The 12,720-nt window shown below is 45.2% G+C and overlaps 1 protein-coding gene across 1 annotated transcript; it reads left to right on the top strand.

Moving 5' to 3' along the window:
- Positions 1 to 3,082: 3,082 nt before the first annotated feature.
- On the top strand, positions 3,083 to 10,515 carry ATP6V1G1 (ATPase H+ transporting V1 subunit G1). Its single transcript, XM_038745190.1, has 3 exons — positions 3,083 to 3,241; positions 8,017 to 8,117; positions 9,791 to 10,515. Exons 1-3 carry the CDS (start codon positions 3,160 to 3,162, stop codon positions 9,962 to 9,964), a joined length of 357 nt encoding a protein of 118 aa, XP_038601118.1. The 5' UTR covers positions 3,083 to 3,159; the 3' UTR covers positions 9,965 to 10,515.
- Positions 10,516 to 12,720: the final 2,205 nt, after the last annotated feature.

Raw genomic sequence — 12,720 nt, 5'->3', positions numbered from 1 at the left:
AGCACTGTACTAGCCACTTCTGTCACCAGAACACTCAATAAATGGTATTTTTTAATGGTATCAGCCAGTCAGTCGGTCAATCATATTTAGTGAGCGCTTACTGTGGGCAGAACACTGTACTAAGTGCTTGGGAGAGTACAATATAACAATGAACAGACACGTTCCCTGCCCACAGTGAGTTTACAGTCCAGCGGGGGAAAGATGTGATGTTCTGTGAGCTGGAAGAAGCTTTGAGTCACACTTGGCAGACCACTGCTCACCCAGCCTTTCAGACCCTTCTGAAATTACATTTCCTGCAAGAGAACTTCCTATATTTCTTCCTCATTTCCTCACCTTACTTCACCCCATTTATGCCATTTCAGCACTTCTGTATCACCTATGCACTTAGGTACCCACACTTATTTCCCTCTCCAATCAATTAATTAATCAATGATATTCCCGGAGCGCTTACCTCATGCAGAATAGTCGACACACAATATTGTACTCTCCCAACCACTTATTACAGTGTTGTGCACACAGTCAGCACTCAACAAATACCTTTGACTGATTGAGGAGCATTGTACAATAGGAAAGTACAGTGCATTAGAGTTCGAAGTCCCAGTCCCTGGCCACCAGAGGCTGACAGGCTAGATTTTTTGATTATCTTGTATTCTACCCCAGGTCTTAGTATAGTGCTTGGCACATAGTAAGCACTTATAAAATACCATTTTACTATCATTTTACTGTATCATTTTCTTCTATCTATAATTTAATATATTGTCTATCGCCTTGATTTAGTTGCAAGCTCCAAAATCTTTGCAATGATAATAATGTTGGTATTTGTTAAGTGTTTACTATGTGTCAAGCACTGTTCTAAGCACTAGGGATGTTACAAGGTGATCAGGTTGTCCCACGGGGGGCTCACACAATTTTAATCCCCATTTTACAGATGAGGTAACTGAGGCACAGAGAAGTTAAGTGACTTGCCCAAAGTCACACAGCTGACAGGTGTCAGAGCAGGGATTTGAACCCATGACCTCTGACTCCAAAGCCCATGCTCTTTCCACTGAGCCACGCTGCTTCTCTAGCCATGCTGCTTTCCCAAGTGCCTAGTACAGTGTTTGTCAGAGAATAACTGATCAGTACATTTTATTGATCAAAGCAGCAAGGTCTAGTGGATAGAGCACGGGCCTGGGAGTCAGAAGGTCATGAGTTCCAATCCTAGGTCTGCCACTTTTTTAATGGTATTTGTTAAGCGCTTACTATGTACCAAGCACTGTTCTAAGCGCTGCAGACACTGTCTGCATTGTAACCTTGGACAAGTCATTTAACTTCTATGTGCCTCAGTTAACTCATCTGTAAAATGGGGATTGAGACTGCTAGCCCCACGTTGGGCAGAGGCTGTGACCAACCAGATTTGCTTGTATTCATTCATTCAACTGTATTTATTGAGGGCTTACTGTGTGCAGAGCACTGTACTAAGTGCTTGGGAAGTACAAATTGGCAACATGCAGAGATTGTCCCTACCCAACAACAGGCTCACAGTCTAGAAGGGGGAGACAGACAACAAAGCAAAATAAGTAGACAGGAGTCAATACCATCAGAATAGAATTATAGCTATATACACATCATTAATAAAATAAAGAATAATAAAATATGTACAAATATACACAAGTGTTGTGGGGAGGGAAAGGGGGTATGGCAGAGGGAGGGCGATGGAGGCCATCTGTACATGGATATCCTGCCAACACCTCAAGCTCAGTGTGTCTAAGACAGAACTCCTTATCTTTCCCTCCTCTCCCTCAATTTCCCATCTCAGTCAATAACACTTCCACCCTCCAAGGTAACCCACAACCTTAACATTATCCTGGATCTCTCCCTTTCAGCTCTCATATTCAGTCTCTCTCTCCACAGCATTTTCCAAATCTGCCCTTTTCTTTCTACCCAAATGGCCACTATGCTTGTCCAGGCTCTGGTTATATCTCTAGATATATAGAGATACATATCCCCTTCTAGACTGTGAGCCCGCTGTTGGGTAGGGACCGTCTCTATATGTTGCCAACTTGTACTTCCCACTACTTAGTACAGTGCTCTGTACACAGTAAGCGCTCAATAAATACGATTGAGTGAATGAATGAATGATTGTATGCACTCCAGCACTTAGTGCCTGGTCCATAATAAGCGCTTAACAATTGGTGCAATGCTCTGCGCATAGAAGCAGCGTGGCTCAGTGGAAAGAGCATGGGCTTTGGAGTCAGAGATCATGGGTTCAAATCCCGGCTCTGCCAACTGTCAGCTGTGTGACTTTGGGCAAGTCTCTTCACTTCTCTGTGCCTCAGTTACCTCATCTGTGAAATGGGGATTAAAACTGTGAGCCCCCTGCGGTACAACTTGATCACCTTGTAACCTCCCCCAGCGCTTAGAACAGTGCTTTGCACATAGTAAGCGCTTAACAAATGCCATCATCATCAATAAATATGACTGTATTAAGGAAATACCATGATGATTATTATTTTTGATTGGTTCTCCCACAACAGGACTCTAGGGAGAAGTTGCTCCTTGCTTCTGCAGAGCTGATGACTATGAAAGGACATACATATGTGCGATCATAACAAAAAAAGTTTTTTTTAAAAAAAATCAAGTGGTCAGAATGAGAGGCCAGGGGCCCGACTGCACAAGGCAGAGAAGCATTGTGGCTCAGTGGGAAGACCACGGGCTTTGGAGTCAGCGGTCATGGGTTCAAATCCTGACGCCGCCAACTGTCAGCTGTGTGACTTTGGGCAAGTCACTTCTCTGTGCCTCAGTTCCCTCATCTGTAAAATAGGGGGTTAAGGCTGTGAGCCCCCCCGTGGGACAACCTGATCGCCTTGTAACCTCCCCAGCGCTTAGAACGGTGCTTTGCACATAGTAAGGGCTTAATAAATGCCATTTTTTTTTTAAAAAAGGCTGTGGCCAGACTGCTCTGCCTGGTCAAGAGGGAACGGTGAAGAAGAGGAAGGATGTTTGCGCATGCTCTGGGGGAAAAAAAAAAGCCTGGCTCAGATAAATCACATGACCCGCCACCCCCCGCCCACCCCGGGGGTCATGTGATGTTCGAGAACTAGGAGGGGCTGGTCAGCTGACCTGAAGGGGCCTGGTGTTGGACCCGACTTCGTTTGTCCGTCCCTGCTCCTCGCCACCATGGCCAGCCAGTCGCAGGGTATCCAGCAGCTGTTGCAGGCCGAGAAACGCGCCGCCGAGAAAGTATCCGAAGCCCGCAAACGTGAGTGCCGGAGCCCCGGGCCCGCCTGGCCTGCAGGCCGAGCCCCCTTACAAGGTTCACCCCCAGTACCTGGGTTCAGGCCCAGCACTCCACCCGACTCACCTAACGCCCAGGAAACTAGCCAGTGGGTTGACTGCAAAGCCCCCTTAAGCCTCGACTTGTTCCTTCACTACCGTCTGATACTTTTGAGGGCACTTGGTAAGCGCTTGCTATGTGCCAGGCACTGTCCTAAGAGCTGGAGTGGGTACCCGGTAGTCAGATTGGGCGCAGGCCACGCCCGGATGGGGCTCACAGTCTTCATCTCCATTATACAGATGAGGTAACTGAGGCAAAGAGAAGTGAAGTGACTTTCCCAAGGTCACACCGTACTGGTCTAAAGTGCTGGGAAAAAGTACGGTGGGCACTAAATTAGGCCCGTCCCTCACCCAAAGGGGGCTCAGGTTAAGTGGAGTGTTTTTGGAGTGTGTTATGTTGCCAGCTTGTACTTCCCAAGCGCGTAGTACAGTGCTCTGCACACAGTAAGCGTTCAATAAATACGATTGATTGATTGATTGGAAAAACCAGGTTTACAACCCAGATTCATTCGTGACATCAAGTTCTGCTGTAAGAGGCCGTCCCCACCATCCAAAGCCTCGATGAGTTCCCCTGGGAACCAAAGGGCTTTTGACCCTTGATCAGGGACTTGTCTTTTAGTCGAGGGGCTATATTCATTCATTTATATTTATTGAGCGCTTACTGTGTGCTCAATCCTAAGTACTAAGCTTTTGGGAGCGTACAGTATAACAGACACATTCCTGCCCACAACAAGTTCACTATGTTCCAGGTATAAGAACTGGCCCAAACCTTTCTTATAATAGTAACCCGCCTTGTGCGTCTCAGGGCTCTTGCAGTCACCTTTCTGCATATGTGACCTTCTCTCTTGATCTTGCACTAGGAAACTTGTTCCCATTTAATGCTGCAATGACTAAACTTCCATTTGTTGTCACTGGGAGTTTGCTGGGGCAGAAGAACTATGACCCAGTATTTTCCAGAGGCTGCTATGGCAAATGTTCCAGTCCATATGAGACCTCTAGGCTCAGAAGCCACCACTGACAGGGAGAGGACTTGTAAATGTAGATTGTCACCTCGTTAGACTGTCTATCAACTCTTTTATACTGTATTCTTCCAGGTGTCGAGGGAGAATATACACAGACACTCAACAAATATGATTGAAATGAAAGCAGGGGATAAACCAATATCTAGAGGAGAAATGAAGGGACTCTGTGTCCAGGAAGAGGGAAAAGAAAGAGCAGAGACTGGGGGAGATGCTTAGGAAAAAGAAGCTGACCTTGAAGGTATAAGGCAAGGGTGTAAGAAACCTAGGCAGATGCCAGAAGATTGTTGTGAGAAGTTAGTTCAGTTCTACTAATCTCTGATGAGGTGGTTGTCTTTCTTGCAGGCATTATTTGCTGTAAACTTAGCTGTCCTCTGCTGGCATCCTGAAATCTGATGCAACTTCTGCTTCCTCTGGGGCATTCTGCTTGCCCTGTGCTTAATATTCTTAGCCACTTAACCTAAGCATCATCATCTCTTGTTTAGGTAACTGTACTTTAGGGCATGGGCCAAGTTTTCTCTTTTGAACAGTATGATGTGACCTAACAGATGGAACACCAGCCTGGAGACAGGAAAAAAAAACAGTGTTCTATTTATAACTCAATCACTGTCCAGCTGTGTGACCTTAGGCAAGTCACTTATCTTTCTCTGTCCCAGTTTCCTCATTTTTAGGAGATAACTTTACCTCACGCAGATTTTTTTAGGATAAAATGCTGTAGTTGATGAGAGAGGCTCTGGAAAGTTGTGCCATTCAGTTAAGGGTATCATTATTACTGATAAATAACAACTGTCTGCTCCTGGACTGCCCCTCAGGGTAGCGACTGTGTAGTGGAAGGGGCCAAGTGGCTTCTTGAGCAGTGCACTTTTTTATTTTAATTTTTTTGGTTGTCCTTTTTTGCTCAGTTTTTTTTCTTCCTGGATGGGCCAGGAAGTTAGAAGGAACTGCGTTCTAGTGCTGGTCTGTCACTTGCCTGCTGTGTTACCTTGGACAAGTCACTAAACTTTTCTGTGCCTCAGTTCCTTTATCTGTAAAATGGAGATTGACCATCAGCCCATGTGGGACATGGACTCTGTCCAACCTGATTAGCTTGTATATACCCCAGCGCTTAGAACAATCCTTGGCCCATTGTAAGCACATAACAAATACCATTAAAAAATCAGTTTTAGCCTTTGAAAGTTAAGCACTGCTCTGTCTACATGCATACTGACAAGGAGTTGAATGCAGCAAGGTGAGGCACAGATGACTTGACTCAGCCAGTCACTTATATTTGAGTGTGTACCATGTGCAGAGCACTGTACTTAATTCTTGGGAGAGTATAATACAACAATAAATGTACAAATTCCATGCCCACAACAAGCTTACAGTGTAGAAAAGGAGACAGACATTAATATAAATAATTAAATTACAGATATGGTAGGTATGGTTCTAGGTCTGGGCGATCCCTGAGCATCAAGGCCTCGTTGTTTCCCCACCTAACCCACCCCTTCTCCCCCGAAGTCTGTGTTGGCGAACCTGGGGTTGGTCTGTGGTCACTGCTGGTAACAGATGCCACGGAATTTCTTTGACTTTGGACTAGCCAGTGGGTCCAGGGAGTCAGCTGGCCAAATGATTCAGTGCACTTGACTCTCATTTGACCTCTATGCTGGGCTCTAAAGAAAATCGAGGCAGTAGGCGTATAAACTTAGGGTACTGGGCCTTTTCTAGTGCTTTATTGTTTCCTTGGGAATCTGTGGTTGTGGTTGAAATCTGGGTATGTTTGGGCCAGGCATGTTCTGTCAGCATGGATTTGGTTTTTTTTGAGGGTGGGGGTCAGTGTCAACCTATATCTCTGACAAAGCTGGGAAATCTGGAAAATGGAAAAGTACCTCTCAGGGTGAAGATTGGTGGTTTTTTTGATTCAGCATTGTTGGGGCATCTGAGCTGGGAGTCTTCTGGCCTGGGACGGGCGGCTCTCGTGGTAATTGTTGGAGGTTTTTATTACCTTGGTTGTGCCAAGCGATGGGTCCGAGCTGTTAAATCTTCACCCTCTGTCTGGAGAGTGTCCGCATCAGGTAGCTGTTACTACTCAAGTCCTTCTCCCTGCTGCAAGTCTCACTGCCTTGTGGCAGTGGTGATGATCTTTATCGAGTGACCCTAGTGCGTTGTGCTGTGCTGCACACTTGGGACAGCCCAGCAGATGCACAAGACTTGTTTTCTGGCCACAAGGAACGTATACTTGGGGAAAGGCTCACCAGGCTGATATCCTCTTAGCTCAAGAATGCCACTAAGTCCCCTTTTCTTCCCCTCCTCTCTCTTGCTGGGGGAAAGCCATGGCTAATCCATAACACAGGTGCTTGATGCCCCTAGAATCAAGTTGACTGTTCTAACGTTTCCTGCCAGGGTTCAGAGGGGCTAGGAGGACAGCAATGTAATAATAATAATAATGATGATGGTATTGGTTAAGCGCTTACTATGTGCAAAGCACTGTTCTAAGCGCTGGGGGCATACAAGGTGATCAGGTTGTCCCACATGAGGCTCACAGTCTTCATCCCCATTTTACAGATGAGGGAACTGAGGCATAGAGAAGTCAAGTGACTTGCCCGAAGTCACACAGCTGACAAGCTGCAGAGCCTGGATTTGAACCCATGACCTCTGACTCCAAAGCCTGTGCTCTTTCCCCTGAGCCATGCTGCTTCTCTTGTGGATAGCCTCTGGATAAATTTTGCAGGCCAGATGCAATATTTTTTTGAAAACCTGAGAATTGGTTCTTCAGGACTCTCATATAGAGTGTACATAGCAAAGGAAGCGAGGTTGATGGGAGCTGTGGAGTCTGACGAAGGTTTAGTCAGCTTGGCAGAAAGGGGTCCCAAGGGTGCTTGGTGTCATTCTATTTCTGAAACGTCATGGGTCTTGGCTGGGGCTAAGACCTAGTTGGCTGTAGAGTTGCGAGGGTGTGGCTTCAACTCTTTTATTATTATTCTTAATAATTTTGGTATTAAGCACTTACTCTGTGCCAAGCACTGTACTAAGCACTGGGGTAGATTATCTTGTAGCTCCCACTTGGGGCTTACAGCCTATGTAGGAGAGAGAATAGGTATTAAACCCCCCATTTTGCAGATGAGGGAACTGAGACACAGAGGTTAAGTGACTTGCTCATGGCCGCATGGCAGGTAAGTGGCGGAGCTGGGATTTGAACACAGGGCCTCTGACTTACAAACCTGTGTTCTTTCCAGTAGGTCATGCTGTTTATGAGGGGAAGATGCAGGCTGACCCAGGTCTCTGCCTGGCAGTAATAACTGTGGTATTAAATGCTTAATATTTGCTCACTATACTAAGCACTGAGGTAGATACAAGATGATCAGATCCCACATGGGGCTCACAGTCTAAGAGGGAGAACAGATATTGAATCCCCTGTTCACAAATGAGGGAACTGAGGTACAAAAAAGTGAAATGACTTATCCAGGGTCACACAGCAGGTAAGTGGTAGAGTCAAGATTTAGAACCCAGGTCCCCGGACTCCCAGGCCCAGACTCTCTTTGCAGCTCCCCTAAACTGTCGGTGGATGAATCAGCGTTGGGGTGGCTGCTCTGAAGGCAGCTTGTTGAGCAAGTGCTGTTATTATAGTCTTGAGTTGCCTGTCTGCTTGCCCAATTTGTATTTTCCCATCAACCAGTTCTGATGCAGTCTTGTTCTTTGACAACAGGAAAGAACCGGCGGCTGAAACAGGCAAAGGAAGAAGCCCAGGCTGAGATTGAACAGTACCGCTTGCAGAGGGAGAAAGAATTCAAAGCCAAGGAAGCTGCAGTTAGTATTTTTCTGTTGTCCAAACCATCTTATTAATCAATCAATCATATTTATTGAGCACTTACTATGTGCAGAGCACTCTACTAAGTGCTTGGGAGAGTACAGTACAACAGAATTAGCAGACCTGTTCTCTGTCAACTCTTAAGTTCCTTGGTGCTCTGAGGATGGTGCTCAGCACAGAGCTTTGAAGTACTAAACTTGGTGTTTCACTATCAAATAAGCTAGCCAGGCAGTATAGTGAATTGAAGATTGTAAGCTTCTTGAGGTCAGGGATTGGCTTCTGTCTGCTAATTTTATTGTATTCTCTCGGGTGCTTAATATAGTGCTCTGCACAAAATAAGCACTCGGGTAAATACTATGATTGGTTGTTGACCTCGGATCTTGTATGCACATGCTTTGTAGTGTTCTAATTGGCCTGAGGGTAAAACTGAGTTGATCAACCTCAACACTTTTTTGTAATACATTTGTGACCCTAGCTCTTGTCACATCATCATCATCATCATCAATCGTATTTATTGAGCGCTTACTATGTGCAGAGCACTGTACTAAGCGCTTGGGAAGTACAGTCACATACATTAAGAAGTAGTGTGCCTAGTGGGAAGAGCATGGGCCTGGGTATGCGACCCACGTTCTAGTCCTAGTACTGGCAGTGGCTTGTTATGTGACCTTGGGCAAGTCCCTTTACCTCTCTGAGCTTCAGTTTCCTCATCTGTAAAATGGAGGTAAGATTCGTACTCACTCTACCTCTTAGATGGAGGGGCAGGGACTGGGTTCGAACTGTTTATCGTCTTTCTACCCCTGCAGTTAACCCAAGGTAAGCACTTACATTTAAAAGGTAAAACACCTTCATAATCCAGCATACTTTTCTATTTATTCTGATGGTTTTGACACCTGTCTACGTGTTTTATTTTGTTGTCTGTCTCCCCCTTCTAGACTGTGAGCCCATTGTTGGGTAGAGACTGTCTCTATATGTTGCCGACTTGTACTTCCCAAGTGCTTAGTACAGTGTTCTGCACACAGTAAGCGCTTAATAAATACAATTGACTGAGTGAATAAAAGTGTGTTAAAATGCCAGTGCTGCTCATTTAATTCTAGTTTCTTGAACTATTTTTAGAACAAGCCCTTGGCATTTGAAATGAAATGAAGTTAATAGCTTGTTTGTTTTCAGCTTGTATTCCCTGGTGAAGTATCCTGTCCCATTAATCTGGCAGTGGAAAGAGCATGGACCTAGGTTCTTATCCTGAATCTGCCAGTTGCCTCCTATGTGACCTTGAGCAAGTCACTTAACTTTTCTGGGCCTCAGTTTCTTCAACTGTAAAATGGGGTTTCAAAACCAGTTCTCCCTCCTCCTTAAACTGTGAGTCCCATAGGGGACAGGAACAGTGTCCAATATGATTAACCTGTATCTACCCCTGTGCGTAGAACAGGGTGACACATAGTAAGCACTTAACAAATACCTTTTTTTTAAAAAAAAGGCAGAAGCTGGCCTCACTAGTCATAGGGTGAATGAAAGTGTTGATTTATCAGTTCACTGTGGGCAGGGAATGTGTCTACCCACTCCACTGTATTGTATTCCCAAGTGCTTAGTACATAGCACTGCACGCAGTAAGTGCTCAGTAAATACCATTGACTGAAGACTATCTCAATTTCTTCTCTTGTTCATTCCTCCTTAGGCTCTGGGCTCCCATGGCAGCTGCACCACAGAAGTGGAGAAAGAGACTCAGGAAAAGATGGTCATTCTTCAGGGCCACTTTGACAAGAACCGGGAGGAAGTCCTGGTTAACTTGTTGGCGTTCGTGTGTGATATCCAGCCCCAAATCCATGAGAATTACCGCATCAATGGCTAGAAGGAGCATGGGCTCCTGTCCCATGCATGGGACATTTCATTCCCCTCGGGTAGGATTTGTGGTCTGAGCCACGCAGTAGTATGTCCTTGTCAAAAGACATGAAGTTATTTCTGTATAATATACAGTAGGTTCTATCTGGAGGCTAGGGAATTTAAATTTCTTTTTACAGATGTAGAGCACAGCCAAAGAGTTATCGATCCAGTCTTGTTTTGTATATGTCAATTAAATGGGTGCAATTCTTCTGTGCCTTTTGTTTGATAACCAGCAGTAAGGGGCCTTGTTCTTTGGAAGATCTAAGGCAGAAGATACTTCCCTTGAAGGACAAAGATAAGTGGTATTCACCTCAGGCCTGCATTTTCAGGCTGAGGGCTGAGTAATGAGAGCACTAGAAATCCTGAAAGCCGGGCTTCTCCCTAGGTGGTTAGAATGACTTGTACATTGCCACTGGGCGGACAGGACCAGCTGGTGGACCTTGGGTGCCTCATATGCCATATTACACTCATTTAATGCACTGGTGATCTCTTGAAAATAAAGACTGTTGTAACTCTTGAGTGCTTGCCATGCTTTTTCCCCCTCCTCTGGTTTGTACTGTACTCTTGGAAATCCTTTTCCCACTCTGCTGCAGCAGAATGCCTCCCAGAGAGTGCCTTGGCCTAAAGGAAATTGGTCCAAATTTCTCCCTGTGACTTTTTGGAATTGCAGTTCCAGGCAGTGACCTGTACAAGTAGAGAGGCTGACTTGGCTTTGAGCTGGGAGGGCCTGTCATTCTTCTGACTTGTTGAGTCCAGGTTACAACACTGGATCCCGAGTGTGGGTTGAGTTATCCATCAGCCCTGTACACAATTCTAAATTAAGGGACTTTTAACTGTGCCCTAGTGCTTCTAAAGGCTTCCTCAGTTAGAAATAACATTTTTTCCAGACGGTGTGGCTTGTATTGGAAGCCAGGATATTAGCATAATTGTATTTATTGAGCACTTAACATCTAAGCACTTTGGAGGTACGATAGAGTTAATGTAGGTAATCTCTGCCCTCAGTTTACAATCTAGCTGGGGAAAGGTGGACACTAAAATAAATTACAAGTAGGGGAAGCAAAGAGTAAATGTGTGGTGGAGATTGAGTACTGAAGTGCTTAGGTAAAATGAAAGTGCTGGAGTGGGGGAATAGATTGGCAAGTCCTGATTCGCAGGTATTATCTACCAACTCTATTGCTTTGTATCTTCCTATGCTCTCAAAGCAATGCTCTGCACATAGTAAAAACTCAGTGAATACTGCTGATTGATTAAACTTCTCCCCACCCTATTCAATCAGGGAAGTCCTGGATGATTTGTGACTTTTATAAGGGATTTGAAGATGAGAGCAACGGTAGTAAAGTTGGGAAGGAGTTCCAGGCTGAAAGCAGAGCATTAAGCAAAAGGTCAATGGTATGGGACAGTGAATAGGTTGGCATTAGAGGAGCAAAATGTGTAGGCTGGGTTGTAGAGAAAGAGGAGGAAGGTAGATTGTGGAGAGAGTTGATGGTCTTAAAGCTCTTGGTGAGGAGTTTGTGGAAATGAATGGATAGCCACTGGAGGATTTTGAGGGGGTTAAGTGGAGGTGGTGGTTTCTGAGGAATAGTCAGGCTATGACAAGTGCTTGGAGCAGATTGGTGGCAGTTTATATGGAGAAGAAAGGGTGGATTTGGGAGATGTGAATATAGAATTGATAGGATTCTAACATGGCTCAGAGGAAAGAGTACGGTCTTGGGAGTCAGAAGTCATGGGTTTAAATCCCGGCTCTGCTGCTTGTCAGCTGTGTGACTTAGGGCAAGTCACTTAACTTCTCTGTGCCTCAGTTACCTTGTCTGTAAAATGGGGGATAAGACTGTGAACCCCACATGGGGCAACCTGATCACCCTGTATTGTCCCCAGCGCTTAGAATAGTGCTTTGCACATAGTAAGCACTTAACAAATACCAAAATTATTATTATTATTAACAGATACTATAGACTTCAAGGCCCCATTAATTACTTCAATACCCCAGCCCTCTAGCACTTACGTAAGTATCCTTTTTCTCTACTACTTCCCTATCTGTAATTTATTTTAATATCTGTCTTCCCCTGTGAACTGTTAAGTGTCTTGAGGGCAGGGATCTTGTCTGCCAACTGAATTGTATTGTTCATTCCCAAGCACTTAGTACAGTACTCTGCACACAGTAAGCACTCAAATACCATTGACTGATTTGGTGACTTGTTTAGAGAGAGAGAAACAGAGTGAGAAAGGAGTCAAAAATTAATCCCTTGGTTGCAGGCTTCAGGAGAGAAGACACAAGTATATGTTTGGAAGAAGCCTCTTGAGAGTGAGCAGTTGAAGATAGTGGGCAGGGAGGGAAGAAGACTTGACACATTTAGGTGCGAGGAGGTGGGGTGGGAAGTGCAAGAGGGAAGCGCAGATATGGAAAATGGGGAATATCTTGAAAGATGACTATGAAGGATGAAAGTGGATGGGTGGGGGTAGGAAGGTGGTGAGGGGGGCGGTTTGGGGAATTCACACCTGAGCTAGCAGTTTGGAGGTTAGAGCTAGGTAAAATCAGAGAGAAAGGTACCTGGAGAGACTGACTGGAACATTCCTGGATCAGCTACTCTGATCTTTTAAAGTAGTCCCAAGAGGCACAGGGGCAAGAAAACTCTAATCTCAGAAGTCTGCACATGGAGACCTGCCTGAATGTGTATTGCCACTCCATTTTGGACCAAATGCGATGACCAAACTGAGCATCTGTCT

This window comes from Tachyglossus aculeatus, chromosome 4, assembly GCF_015852505.1.
Source record: "Tachyglossus aculeatus isolate mTacAcu1 chromosome 4, mTacAcu1.pri, whole genome shotgun sequence".
Taxonomy (NCBI): Eukaryota; Metazoa; Chordata; class Mammalia; order Monotremata; family Tachyglossidae; genus Tachyglossus; species Tachyglossus aculeatus.
The sequence above is the reverse complement of the archived record's forward strand: the minus strand, read 5'-3'. Positions and strand labels throughout refer to the sequence as shown.

Bases quoted from the DNA above. Each gene is read 5' to 3' on its own strand.
- ATP6V1G1 (XM_038745190.1), top strand. From the start codon at position 3,160: ATGGCCAGCCAGTCGCAGGGTATCCAGCAGCTGTTGCAGGCCGAGAAA. The intron at 3,242-8,016 runs GTGAGTGCCGGA...CTTTGACAACAG, and splicing joins AGTATCCGAAGCCCGCAAAC to GAAAGAACCGGCGGCTGAAA. The intron at 8,118-9,790 runs GTTAGTATTTTT...ATTCCTCCTTAG, and splicing joins TCAAAGCCAAGGAAGCTGCA to GCTCTGGGCTCCCATGGCAG.